This window comes from Nilaparvata lugens, chromosome 5, assembly GCF_014356525.2.
Source record: "Nilaparvata lugens isolate BPH chromosome 5, ASM1435652v1, whole genome shotgun sequence".
NCBI lineage: Eukaryota > Metazoa > Arthropoda > Insecta > Hemiptera > Delphacidae > Nilaparvata > Nilaparvata lugens.
Window position 1 is genome coordinate 4,640,615 of NC_052508.1, and position 14,957 is coordinate 4,655,571.

A 14,957-nucleotide genomic window follows, 5' to 3' on the forward strand; every position below is an offset into this window, starting at 1 on the left:
GAACAAAATGGAATGTTGGAAAATTTGATTTTTCTGCTCCTCTTCTTGAATGATCTGAGGGCGCCAAAAATATACACTCCATGTTCAATTTTTCATTCCAACAGGAAATAAGACAGCATACAAGGTTAGAATATGATCTCATTTTCATGAGTGAGTGGTGGATTATTAATTAAACACTTGCAATATGCAGGTGAATCGCAATGAGCAACAGATTAATCAACCAAACGCGGAGAAATTTTGAACGCTTCAGGAATTTTCCCTAGATTAATATGAAGTGTTCGTGCAAACTGCAAAATATCTGCCATTGGAATTATATAAATTCATTGAATTCTTCAATGATTTGGAATGTTCAATTTTCAAATATTTTGAAATGTATGTGAGATAATAAGAGTCAACTGGTCATGACTTTTATCAATCTCATTGAATCGAAAAATATTCATAGAATATTATTTTTTCAAAATTAACAATAAGCTTACAAATAAATGCGATACAGAATGCATATCGAAATGCGAAAGCTGTTTACTATTCAGTGCAAACATGAATAAAACAACAGCTTCATTTTCCAATAGAATCGAAATATTCACATTTATTGATATCCAAAACTGTGCTTTGCAACAAATTAAATCTAAGCATCATGCAACCAATTTTTGGACAATTTCTATCTAAATTTGGGAAAGGAACAGTTTTGGGCTTTAAGCCTGTTGTTCCTTTCCCAATCATTCATAGTTGAGAATGGCATTGTATTTATCAATGTATAAATAAATGAATTCAAAATATTATTTGGTAGTGTCAATATTACAAACCCCTAAGAATAGCACCTTCTCCAACCCCTATCAGCCCCTCGATAAAACACATTCATTACAAATACCCCACTAGGCCTACTAGTAAACATAAAAGAATCTCCATTATTGAGAATGACCTGATACAAAAGATTTAAGGACTGTAAGTTGTATTTTTCACTTGTCAAATTAGGAATCACAGAGTACAAAGGACACACATCTAACCTGAAAACGTTCTTTGTAGTAATGCAGCAAATGTAACATCATGAAACTTTTCATTTATCCCTATTGAAGGGGAAGGCAAGATGTCAAAACCACTTAAACATCAAGATACTGGTTTCGATTGTCACACCATGATCAATTTCTGGTAAACTCAGTGGTTGTAACAACTTTGAATCTTTTTATCAACATCTAACCTTGAAAAGCAACACACTACTTCTGCTTCATACTTTCCAATAATAATTTTTGTTACCTATCTTTGCTCTTGTCAAAACAGACAACAAAAAATTCAACAAACATTTAACTACAAAAAGCAACGCAGATTTCTCCAACTTTTAGTCGGCAACTTCAATAATATTTCGAATGATAATTTCTGTAGTCTATGATTACACCTGTCAAACTAGGCAAGACAGAATCAACCACACTCCTAACCACAAAAATCAACATACAACCTCTTCATCGATTTGTCAAATTTGGATGATACATTTTGTCATCTAATTGAATAATTTCGGAAGATAATTTGTGTTATCTAGGTTACCTGTCAAACCAGACAACATTACCAACATACACCTAACCTCAAAAATGAACACAGAACTTTTACACATTTTGTGGGTAACTTGGATAATTTACCTTCGCAATGCTTGCATGCGACATGGCGCCTCTCCGCGCTAACCGGCATGTTGCCACTAGAGCTCCCATCTCACGTGACACACAATACAACAAAAGTACGCGCACTCACACTCCATGCACTTGTGCTCGCGGCCTACTGACTGACTACTGACACTCAACTCTTCGTCCGACTACGACGCTCAACGCTCAAAAACTAAAGCCAAAGCACATCCACCGTCCCGACGCTCAATCTCTTAGCCACTCTCCCACTCACTCCGTCTCTCTCTCGCTCAGGCTCACACATATCTGACGCATTCCTTGGCATCTCACCAGACGAGCACAGCAACAGCATCATGGTACTGTAGTAAATGTCTCCCCTCACACCCCTCTACCACCGCGCAACTCTCTTGTACCCCTCAAACAAACCCCCATTACTCATATCACCACTACTGCCTTTATGAAATTGCTAATTTCCCTAAATTAAAGGGATGTTGATAAAATTCAATTTCGAAATGGCTTATTTCATACTGTTTGGATGCTACCGAGCTGATAACTCACCACCGTCAACAAAGTAACGTTACTCATCATTATTTTGTACAAATACATTGTGATTAGTGATAAAGAGTCAATGTTTCGTACCTATCATCTACAGTAAGATTTCGTCATTTCAATAGACAACAGCAAATTCGTAACGCTGATTCGACAGCATTCTAGGAACATATTATTTATGTTATCTATCATACCATTTAAAGTTATCTATGTTACCAAGTGGGCGATGCGACGTAGTTGAGGAGAATATTAATAACATAAATTTTCCATCTAAAATCAGTGATAAGAAAATTGATTGGATGCTAATTGAATCAGATTAAACACGTAATGTGGGATTCAACTATTTTTTTGTACTAATATATTAGACATCTGTAGCTTTGCCACTTGTTTAAGGTGAAAATGGAAAGAAGTAGATTGAAAATGCTGGAGTAGGATATTGAGAGAAATTGGCTTTTATTGTGACAGTTATAAGAGATGGATTCAATTTGAGCTGGACAACAACTGCACCTTAAGATTCCTATTTAATAATCCTATATTTCTCTACTCAAATTAACGTATGGAAATTGCAAAAGGGAATACTGTCCATCATCAACTGTTCCAATACAGAAATTCCAATAATTCGAGTTTTGTGAACTTGAGAATAATTGGAAAAGGTTTCAGTGTAAAATCTAGATAGTTAATCTAACGTTGAACTTCGTCAATTTCTTGTGAATAAATTATTATCTACATCAGACTGGACCAATATATAATCGGATTAGATACAAAAATAAATACAATTTGGACGGTAAATGTTTGAAATTATAAGAATTGGTACCATAACCTCATTCAGACTGGCTGATAAACTATCTAAATTTGGGAGAGAAATGGTTTTGGATTAATTCTGTTGTTTCTCTCATTTCGTATGTTTCTCGAAATCATTGTTTTGATTTTGTGAATGTGTATATGATATAAATAAATAAATGAGGAAACCTTACCAATGATCAATACTACAAAACTTTGTAATCTTTCACTTAATTATGAAATCTTCACCGGTTTTCAAAGCAAAACAACAGTCACCGAGCTAGGCTTGGATGAAGTTGTTGCCTGGCCCCACGGTGCGAGCAGTAAACATGGACTTTTTACGAGAGGGACGCAGGAGAAAATTTCCATTTTCTCAGCTGAAGATATTCGGCCAACTCTGAAAATTTTAAGTGGACCCGAATTTACGGAGGCATAAATCGCAACGGCCCGAACAAGAGAGAAGAAACGAAAGGGAGAGAATGACAGAAAATAGGAAAAGGAGAGGATAAGAGAAAAGAAAGGAGAAAGAGAGAGAAGGCAACCGACCTTGACACGTGGGGGCGATTTTAGAGCGTTGAAGATGGCTACTTAAAGCTCTTTTAGAGAAGTACATTTCAAAGCCCCGTCGGCCAACATAAATTTCATATTCAGTTTTTATTTATGCGCCTATTCTTTCCCCAGCAGCTCTCAGCAAACTTGATTGTTCTCTTTCAGTTGATTGGTGGCATTTTTTTCAGCGTATGCTTCAATGTTTGAGTGATTGAACACAACGCGGCAAATGGGGCTGAGTACAGTTCTAAATCAAAGTGAAAACTAAAACATATGTACGCATTATCCATTACTGTTGATTGAGTATTTGTTTCATTCACCATCAAAAGCACATGAACAAAACAGAAATTTCATAAGTAAAACTCCAGCCACTTTATTCAACCCTGTTTAAGACGTTTTATATCTCATCTATATAATAAGAGAGAGTAGGGTTGTGTTTGTTCGTTTGTTCGTGTGTTCGTTTGTTTGCATCAAAACATGTCAACTTGTGGATTGCATACCGGAAAACGGGAATGATTTCGATCTCCAAATTTTGCACGTAGATTCTAAAAATATCTACCTCGTGCACCTGGAAGCCCAAATTTAAATTTTCCTTCTAGATTTTTCAGAATTAATGTTCAAATTTCATCAATGGTACATACGATTTCATAAAAAAATCACCAAATCATATGATCGAAATTAAAAAAGGAACATCTGTTTCTATTATTGCTTTCTACCTGATACCACTTAACCTCAATAATATTGTTTTGATAATTGATGAATATTTTTAATAATAATGATAATATTTTTATTATAAATATAATAATAGTATTGTTTTGATAATTAATAAATATTTTCATTCTCACAAACTCTGTATAATAATATGGTGAATGTGAAACAGCTGCAGAAATTATCTCAAAAACATCTGTTTAGAAAAAACTTTCGCCCAGTTGCACGTACGTCGGTTAACGTTTAATCGCGATAAAATGCTATACTTTTATTAAGATTAGCGCTAACCGATGCATTTTGGTTGCACAAAATAGAAATTTCAAGCGATAACGCTGATTAAACTAATCGACGTAAAAACATTTTAGCAGGCCATTCACGGGGAATTGAATCCAACTAACGCCGATTAGGTACCTACTGATAGCTGTCTTCCAAAATTAGTTTTTGGTAAAAAACTACAGAATTCAAAGTATGAGCTAAATATATGAATGATATTCATCCGTTAATAAAATAGAAAAATGTATTTAGCTGATATTAGCATTCAAAATTAGATTCTGATTTTTGAGGTTCTTAGTTTCTTAGGTAATCTTAGTTTTCGATCTTGTTCGTTTGCAGATAGCACGACACTGGTGACAGACAGAACATTTTTAAGGCGCATGCGTAGTGAATAGTCACCACTTCAATAACATAACCTTACATTTTTGCCATTATTTGTTTAGAATAATAATTCTAATAACATCACTGTCGGATACATTACAGTGTTGCCGGATTGTGAAACCGTTAAAATCTTGGTTAGTTAACCGGAAAAATTAATCGGAATTAAAAACTAACCGATCTTTGTGGAACAGAAATGTATCCGTAGAACTAACACTGATTTGTTAATCGGCGTTAAAATGTCCATGTTTAACAGACGTGCAACTGGCCCATAGTTTTGAAACTTCGTTTTCCTGATACAATGTTCAGGCCTACACGTGGCATGCATTATTAATTTTTCAGCTAGAACAGCTTTTTGACATAAAGTGCTAAATAAACGTCTACAGTTTCATCAATGCTGTATCGGCAATATGAAAACGCATGCAGTTAATAATTATGTCTTTGAATAAAGGTGTTGATATTTACATAAAGAAATTATTCTCTTCCATTTTTATTTAATTGAAATTTCAAAATTATTCGAGCCCTGATAGGATGACTGACTCACTGTAAGTCGAAAATGTTAATATTGGAATGAGGGGTATATTGGCAAGCTGAGCAAAAAAATAAGGTCATATGCACCTTTTCGTTATATCTTCAAATGAAAAATGAGTTTTGTGGGTTGTCAAAACTCTCTCTGAAAGGGAAACTATTCAACTTATTCTATCTTTTAGTAAAATAACAATGATCATCCATCCATCTATTATCTTCTATACTATAATAAAGGAAAGAACTGGATTATACACGTATACAGGTGTAAAGTATAGGAAAATTATGTTTGAGGCATCATCACGTCTGAACTACTGGACTGATTAACTTGAAATTTTGCATATAGATTCTTGTATAACCGAGGATGATAAACCTATTTTAAATTCTTCAATATTTGATTACATCAAGTTTTCAGTTTGTCAAGTTTTCAATTATTTGTCATGCTTTCAGTTGTTGTAAGGAAGCAGCAGAACATTTCTCTTAAAAAGGGAATTAGAAGATAGGTATGATTGGGTATCCTTTTCGAATGATAAAAACAGGTTTTCCGTCGCACCCAAATTTCTTCCGCCATTTTGAATCCAACTTTTTTTCAATTGAGTGGTGGTCATATGATACATGATTCCGATTCAGGATTTCCAGAGAAAAGGTAAGGTGAAAACCGCACATCGATATCTCAAACCTTTCAAAATTTATTCTAATTCATTTCCTTTATTGTAGTATAGAGGATGATAGATTGATTGATGATATATCGAAGAGAAAATTATGTTTGACGCATCATCACGTTTGAACTACTGGACTGATTTACTTGAAATTCTTATAGGCCTATTTTCAATTCTTCTAGATTTCATTACGTCAAGTTTTAAAATAAACCCTTGCGAAGCACGGGTTACTTGCTAGTAATGGAATAAGACAATGACCAATTTTTAGCGATCAGAGATATCTTTATTGTAATATCTGTATCACGGTTTGATTTCAATTTTTGAAGTCCTTATATTGGTTAGTCCTCATGTAATTATTATATTGATGTGATCATTTTGTGAAGGTAGTCCAGATAAATTCCATTGAGATGAACTGTAGCGATAATATTTATTAAGAAAATACAGAACTAAATATAGTAATTGGAAGATAAGAGCTTAGAAAACAACAGCTAGGATCAAAAATAGTTTAACGAAGAAGGAGTACACCTGTGAGCCTCTTCAAAGTGAAATGGCAATCGAAGACCCGCCATGGATTTAAGACCTTTCATGAGACAGAGAATAAGACAACAGAATGGAACTGACAGAGACAGAGGATCTGAGACCATTCAAACAAGAGCCAGCAGCTGAATGAATTATGACAGCACTTGACTAGGCCCACTTTCATCTATATGCAGAGATAATATAGAAACGCATATTTCACCGGACAGAAAATAAATCCCGTGAATTTGCCAAAGAGGCATCTCTGGAGGATCTCAAGTAGAGTCATAGTCATCATTAACAAAAATGAAATAATAACTCTATTACTTGCAAATATGATACAAATTTGGAGAGTAATTTCAGCCACAATTTATACAAATATCTGCAGTGAATTAATGCAGAATCTTATATTTATACTGTAAATACAAGAGGATTATTTGAAGACACGATCGACGTTATCAAATGACAATTCAGATTATTTGGTTTACAAGTAAAAGGAAGCGAATACACTCAGGGTGTAAGTAAATGATTAATTTTATTTGAATTCAATGTAAATGAACACACTTCTTACTTTTAAATGAAATGAAAGTAACAGGAAAATGTGTAATCAATGAAAATGAACACACTTTTTACTCAAATAAAAATATAAATCTCAGTACCCTTTTAAATTATTTTGTCACAACATGTTTCGAACTTTTATTTTTATCAAAAGTAGCCCTAAAGAAAAAAGACACTTTTTACTTTTACACCAGAGTTTGTTATTCTATATAATGGGGAAATCAGGAGTAATTTCATTACAGAAAAATACATCTGAATGTAATTTAAAATCCTTGCTCTTACAGAGTTCTACAATGTAATGGAGGGGCTACAACTATTTGGAATACACAAATGTTTTTGCAAAGAATCTGTTATCCATTTGAGATAAACTACTACTTTCAGAAGAATCGGCAATGACCAAGAATATGGAATATATAATGTGAAAGAATGAAGGAAATGACAATTTGGGTCAGGAACGAAATTTTAAAGATGAGAAAATTGGAAAATAGCGTTTGAATCAATATCTGTGTCAATGATACAACGTAAATCCATAATTAACATGGCCTTGAAGATTGAAAGCTACTACTTTTGGGTACTATAATGGATGAGCAGTGAGAAGTTATTTGGACAAATAATTCAAGAGAAAGACAATTATGAAGCGGCAGTGTCAACTTGATTGACAGTGGCGTATTTTCTGGACCAGGGTCTCAAACTGTCAACTCAAAACTGTGGTAAATAACAACTAAATCCACTTTATTATATTTTTAAAGAGCAATAAATTACATTCTAAGCTGTTTTACACCTGCCAGAATCTTTTTTTAAATAACAATTTCCAAAGTTCATAAAGAATAATCGCATTGTTCGGGGTAAAGTAAGTTTCAAAGTTACAAGAATATCGAATTTTTATGAGAATTGTATTATTTTTTTGCATTTTTTCCTTGGATGCAGCTGATTAGAATTTTAGTGTTACTTGAATAATTATTTATGAATTAAATAATTTTAAGGATAGGAGTAGTAGAGGTGATACGACAAAGACTGTAGACTATACAGGGAAGATGACTAGCATTCAATTCTCAAGTAGTAATGTTTACATTTATTTTCAAGAGGACAAGAGCATGCTAACGACCAAACCTACTTCTTTTCTGAATTCAAACGAACCTTATACTACTTCTTGATTGAATAAAAAGCGCGATATTCAAAATTTTCGAGAAGGTAAATTTCTGAAGTTCATACTTAATTTCTTCTATTACATCTTAAATAGCCAGAATTATATAATATTATAATCAGGCATATTTTAATGGAATAACATGTCTCATTCTACCTGATCTTTATTGAATTAATGAGTGATAAACAACATTCATATTTGTTTTTTTTTTCAAATATATCAATTCTTACACTAATACATGAATCAAAAACATGTTTTAGAAGGAACTTCTCGATAAAAATGCTGCACCTACTAATAATTAGATACTAAACGGTCAATCATCACTTCTGCTACAAGCATCATTTTGCAAAAATTCTAATTATCACCAGGAAAATGATATGTATACTATCATAATATGCGCAAAAAAGGTGATAATTATAGGTGAAGGAGTGTAGTAAAGAATATTTTCCTGGAAATTACAACTTTTATGGAAAACAAAACAAATTTGTAGACTTCTTGTAGTCAATTAATGGTGTTAAAGGATTTGCAAAAAACATGAGTGCTGCGTTAAGAGATGCAAGATGGGTCTACTGAATGTGTAGAAAAGTTGAAGGAAGAGGGAGATGGATTTTGAAAAACAAAAGCGGTGAATATTATGAGCGATTAACGGGCCAAGGAGTTACATGTTGTCTAATAGCGTCGCTGTGGCCGTGAAACACACTTGTAAACATCGTTCTTGCATAAGCTGTAGGCGTATTTAATTGGTGAGCAGCTTTAAAACAACGAAAAATACTGCAAGTTGGAGATGAAAACATGTCCAAACATAATAAACCCAGTTTCGCCATCGAAAGTCAGCCCTTGTTTATGAATTCCTCATCCGCACTAGACTACACAATGGATCAAAATCAGTAGAGCACTACTTACAATAATATGAGCGTTACACACCATGTATGAAAACTGCATGTAAAAATCGACTCAACTGGAAGTTTGTTACAGTTTAAACCATTATTGTTTATGACTCTAAGATCCTCCTAGTAGAGTATGGTAATGTTTGTTATAATTACGAGTACAAGTCCAGAGTAAGCTATTCTAAAATTGAGAGCTTAGATTAGAGCAGTCTGATAGAGATTGTGCTTGGAATTAGCATAGGTTAGTTATGGGAAAGAAAACAGAATCGTATTCTCATTATCTTCGGATACAGAATGAGTAAAAAGTTATTGGAGTAAAAGAATACTCTTCACTGTTTGAACTAAACATCTACATTTTTACTACACTTTCTACAGTAAATAGTAAAGCTCTGTCCATCGATAGTCAAGAGGGGAAACACCAAAAATATAATATACATAGCAACTGCAGAATAATATTCAACCTATGTTTTTGTAGAATTACTTTAGCAAATCGATATTTGTACTGAAGTTTATTATTTGTCGAACTGAAATTTAACAACATTTAAATTATCCAGGCAGTAGCCCTGTAATAAATGAAATAAGAAATTAGTGATTAATTTTAAATCAGTATTGTGAAAGATTACGAACTGGAATGGAATTATTATATATTATTCAAAAATGTATGTTATAATTATATAAAGTGTTTATAGATATGCTTAATAAATGTTTCTATGTTTCTATAAAGACTGTAGAATTATATTATATATAATATTTATTATATTATTCTAATATATATTACTATTAGAATGAGCTATGTTTACTATGTCATGTATTAGCTATGAGCATGTCTTGAAGGTATTATAATTATAATTATTTAATTATTATTTATATTCCAAATTATCTCATGAGGAATTCTAATGGATCAATGTCCAAGCAGAATCAACAAAAAAAAGCTGTTTGAGGAGAATAACTGAGATTCACGCCCCCCTTGTAGAAAATAAGATGAATTGGCCATTCATCTGCCCACGTTGAATAGTAGAAGGCGGGGTTTCGGACAATTTTTCTTTCAAACTCTTTTGAAACAGCTGAACAACAGAAAAACTATCTCAGGAGTTATTCAACTAAAAGAGAATTTGAAAACATAAATTTTTGAAAGAAACATAGAAGTGAGGAATATCTTAATTTTTTTGTTAATGAGAAAAATAAATGTTTTGATAGGACAAAAAGTAGTTTGTTAGCCATAATTTATGGAGTCTTGAGTCAGGACCTCCAACGAGAAAACCATGTTACTTCCATTAAGAACGGAAGTCAGTCGACATGGACTTGGGATATGGTACAGCCGCAATACATTAGCTAGAAGGTAATAATAGTTCCAGCAGGAAATCCAGCTTTCAAGATGAAGGATAGAGGTGTCTTGAAAATGTGGTGCCAAATCTGGAGATTCCTGACGCGAGTGAGCAGCAAATTAGAAAACAATTAGTATAACAAATATCATGAAAATATTAGAGAAGGGAGAACCAAGAGAGAAGGGAGGGAACCAAGCATTGAACTCAACTTGAATTGCATCATCCTATTATATACCATAGGGTAGTCGAAATTCAAAATATCTTCATCTGCTCAACAGAGCATAGAATATTGCTGCTCTTTCCACTTAATTGTAATGTTTTATGTCTACAGCGGCTGTGAGAATGTATTCATCAACTATAGAGCAAATATGAAAGGAACGTCTTCTTTCTCAGTATTACTACTTCCAATTTCAAATTCTAATTTGATTATAATTTATTAAAAATTATAATTCATCAGCTAATTGATAGCCAATGATATGAAGTTTATTAGAATAATTCATTTGTACATAAAACTAATAATACTATGGTGGTTGGTAGTATTGGCATACTTCGACAGAAAAATAGAGTGTAAAATCAATAATGAACTGGATTTTCCACTTACACATGATACACGAGTATTATTTGATAGTTTCTTTATATTATGTGAGTGAACCGCCATTTTAGTGACGTTTGAACTGAGGAAGTGGTTCGGCCAATGGCAGACGCTCACTTTGACAGAACTATGTACAGTATTCATCTACCAATCATATTGCCCGTCATCTCAATGACGTTTGAGTTGTGGGAGTGGCATGTCTTGACCAATGGCAGACGTTCACTGCATTCATCTACCAATCATATCGCTTGTTCACTACTATACAATATATTCTGCAGCACTGTACTTCAGTTTTAGATTACCATTACCACCGATTGACAATGATGTAACAACAGAGCCTGGCATCTCCTTATTTCAGTAAATTTGTGGTTCTGATGACTTCTTCTTCTTAAATCTGAATTCTTTTTACTCAATACTCAATCAAGTATTCATCTTCAAATATTATTAAACAATGTATTATAATAGTGATAATAATGTTGTGACAATAGTATGATCACCTTTTTAGTTAGTGCAACTCATAATTATCGAGAAATGAAAATAAAAAATCCAAGTACCCATTCAAAAAATGTTTGAAAACGGTACATACATTTTTTATTTTTATCACGATAAATAATTTTACTTTCAAATTATTATTATATAATACAATCAAAGCTTATTATGAAGATCAGAAGCAAGACCATCATTGCGATCTAAAAGTACAATCTTATATTGATCTATAAAAATATTGAACTTGATACAATAATATATCATTCATATTATTATTATTATTACTAATTAGTTCTGAATTTGAAGCTAGAAGAGAGAACTAGTGTGATGAAAATAGTGAACAGTAAGGAGTAGGAAAATGATGAAAAGAAGAGACCGGTGCTCGTACCCGCAGTGAGGCATGACCGTAACTGCAACAGAGTGCAACACTGCAATTGCGATTATTTATCAAAAACAAAGTTGAGCCAGAGATCTTTAGCGCAGCGTTAAGTCTTCCAAAACGCGTCCGGATTATTAGGTTGTGAGTTGCCAGCAAGGTGAAGGTGCTTCAACACTCGATCTCGATTTATTCTTGAACTTTTTGAAGTGCATTTTGATTTTGAAAGATTGTCGCCAGCTACTTTTGCCTCGCGAATTAATAAAGCAACTCAACGAGAGATTAGGTGCATGTAATGGGTGCACCTGTCATCTGTACAACGCTTTCTGACTATTTGTCCAACCTTTAATGACATACACGTGTACGACTATTTCCAATTGAATCCAACACTGACTTGGGCTTAGTCATGTTCTCCTAACCCCCCCCCTCAACATCAACAAGACAACGACAACTGAAAATAGCATAGCTCACTTTCAGAAGTTGTCACCCTAGATAAACAAATCCATAGAGTATTATTGTTATTGTAGAGCAATCTTCGCGTATACGATATGTTGAGAGTAAACTTTCAACTCTGAATAAGAATCTTTGGGACTAAGTTTCGGATTGATCTTGTTCACTAAGGTCTGGTTCTTCTTATGTCGTGCCACAGAAGAAGGAAAGCTGTTCTTTACTTTGTGGCCGTGCCTTAATGAAAAAGTGCCTCTGAAGATTGCTTCAGGATGAACAACTGATTTGATTCCTGAAAGATACATTCGGTATTGGAGCTGAACTTTGGTAAATAATGCAAAATCGTATAGAAGCGATGCAGTCAGTATTTTCTATGTATTACATGCAAGGTTTTCAACTAATATTTACTTGAAAAATTTAAAAACATTCAAATAAGTTGATATGCAAAATGTTATTATTGAATACATTCTTCCAGACAAACTTTGATAGAACTAGTAATTTTGTAAAAATACTCATTAATTTGGTCCATATTTCTCTTGAAAAGCCAATAATTGAAGGCTAAAATATATTCCAAAGATAAACATTATTCATACGTAAAAACCGTATGAATTAGAATGATTCATGATAATAAATTAATGGTTATATCAATATAAATGATAAAGGTTCCCCTTTATGGTATAGATTTTTGTCACCTTTCGGATTTGGCCATTATTTGCTACAGATTCTAACCATAATCGGAATATGCAATACATCACATGAACATCAACTGCAAAGAATGATTTTACTTACACTTTCTCATTATATTTGTTGTATTAATTCTACGAGATTGAATTTTCAAATTTTGAATACTTATGAGTATACTGTATTTACTTCATTCTGAGACAAATTCGGTTGAAGAGTATGTATTTTTAAAGGAAAGGAGAGAGAAATTAGGCTACTTCGCGGCGGGCCAGCTTATAGGCCGTTATTTTTTCGTCCATTACTAATTTGGACGTTCTATTTGGCATTTGGAACGCTTAATGGGGTAGATAAACAATTCGGATGTCTCTTTTCTGGCGAATCGGGTCTTCTGTCTACGACTGTCTCGCTGCTGTTTACTTTGGCAATGCCTTTTGTATCATAACGAAGGGAGATCACACCAAGTCCTAACCTCTCATTTAGTTGCATGTTGTTTTTGCTCCTACTTCCAGTGCAAAACATTTAACGCGTGGTTTAAATTAGTTCAACTGAGCCACCTTGGATTCCAAGTTATTTTTCAATTACACTGAGAAATATTATGTTCGGTACATTTCCTGTTTTTATTTTGACGAGTGCATTCAGTGAAACTAAACTCATATTTGGGTCATATCAGAATAAGTGCAAGTGTGGGCTTTGATCAGTGCGGTTCTCTCATATAAATTAATATCTTATTTAGAAATAAATGAGAATTTCTTAATTAGAAATTTATGAAAATCAAGACTTGAGGGTTTCTTGAAGCAGTTCATTATAATTGGAGGCCAAATCTTATCTACAGCGATATCATTTGCAGCGCAGTATACGTTTCATCACGTGGAAATATTTCCTCCAGATGTAATGAAAACTAGATAGTGGTGTTGTTAGGAATGGAAGAAGAAAAAGCAGATGAAGAAGACAAAATAGAAGAGGAAAAGGAAGAAGAAGCAGGAGCATCAGAGATCAGACGACAACAACAAGAACGTAGAATATATTTTTGGTATTAAACAGGGAGTCTATGAAGTCTGGGATGAACGGAGTGTTGTAAATGAAATATAGAGTAAATCGACTATAGTGGATAGGGGCCACTGAACTGGCGTTATTCTAGTTCTGCTATAGTGTTGACTATATTTATTGCCCTATATCCATCTCCAGTGGATCCTCCTATTATAAGAAACTAATACTGGCGACATGTTCCTTCCTCTCCTACTCCTACTACCCCCCCCCCACTACATCCTACTCCTCCTCCTCCTCCTCCTCTTTATCATCCTTCTTCTTCATCACCTTCTTCCTCTAGGATGACAACTTTACACCAATGTGTTCACTTCACAATGATTTATGCTGCGAAGATTTTTCGGCCAATTTCGATGGGGAATTTTTATGTTCGGCACCCTTCTCCCTTGTCTTCTTCTTCTTCTTCTTTGCCTCTTTCTTCCTTGTCTATTCTTCCTCACGTCGAAAGATAGCTCTCGATTAAAAGACAAGCAGCTGTTTGATAGCTTGCTCCAGACGTCTCCTCATATTGATGCCAAACGAAGAAAGTCGTCGACAAACAACGTCAAATAACACAATGAACCTCTACAAATACAACGAACAATTTTTGAATAGAATGCAATCAACTATTCTTGGATAAAATATATTATGTTTCGAGATTCATAATATATGTTGAATAATATTCATATATTTAATATAATATGCCGGTAGTGCCATTTATTATTGAGAATATTCATTTTATTATTTTTTATATAATTTATATAATTTTTATGGAAAATAAATGAATTTGAATAATATTCATTTATTAGTATGAATTAATTACGAACTAATCTCATGGTTCCATTCCTACTATTCGTTCATTCGTAATATTCTACTTGAAAATCGAATTTCAGA

At 33.5% G+C, this 14,957-nt stretch overlaps 1 protein-coding gene across 3 annotated transcripts in view; it reads right to left on the bottom strand.

The window, feature by feature from the left end:
* The window catches only part of LOC111044788 (myocardin-related transcription factor A), a 178,984-nt gene that overhangs the window by 104,197 nt on the left and 59,830 nt on the right, over positions 1-14,957 (bottom strand). The window contains exon 1 of one of the 3 annotated variants that reach the window (XM_039429757.1): positions 1,629-1,820. The exons of the other annotated variants lie outside the window; for them this stretch is intronic. Within the exon in view, the coding sequence (XP_039285691.1) occupies positions 1,629-1,677 (49 nt within the window). The 5' untranslated portion in view covers positions 1,678-1,820. Of the gene's footprint in view, positions 1-1,628; positions 1,821-14,957 lie in introns of those variants that run through there. 3 annotated transcript variants of the gene reach the window in all.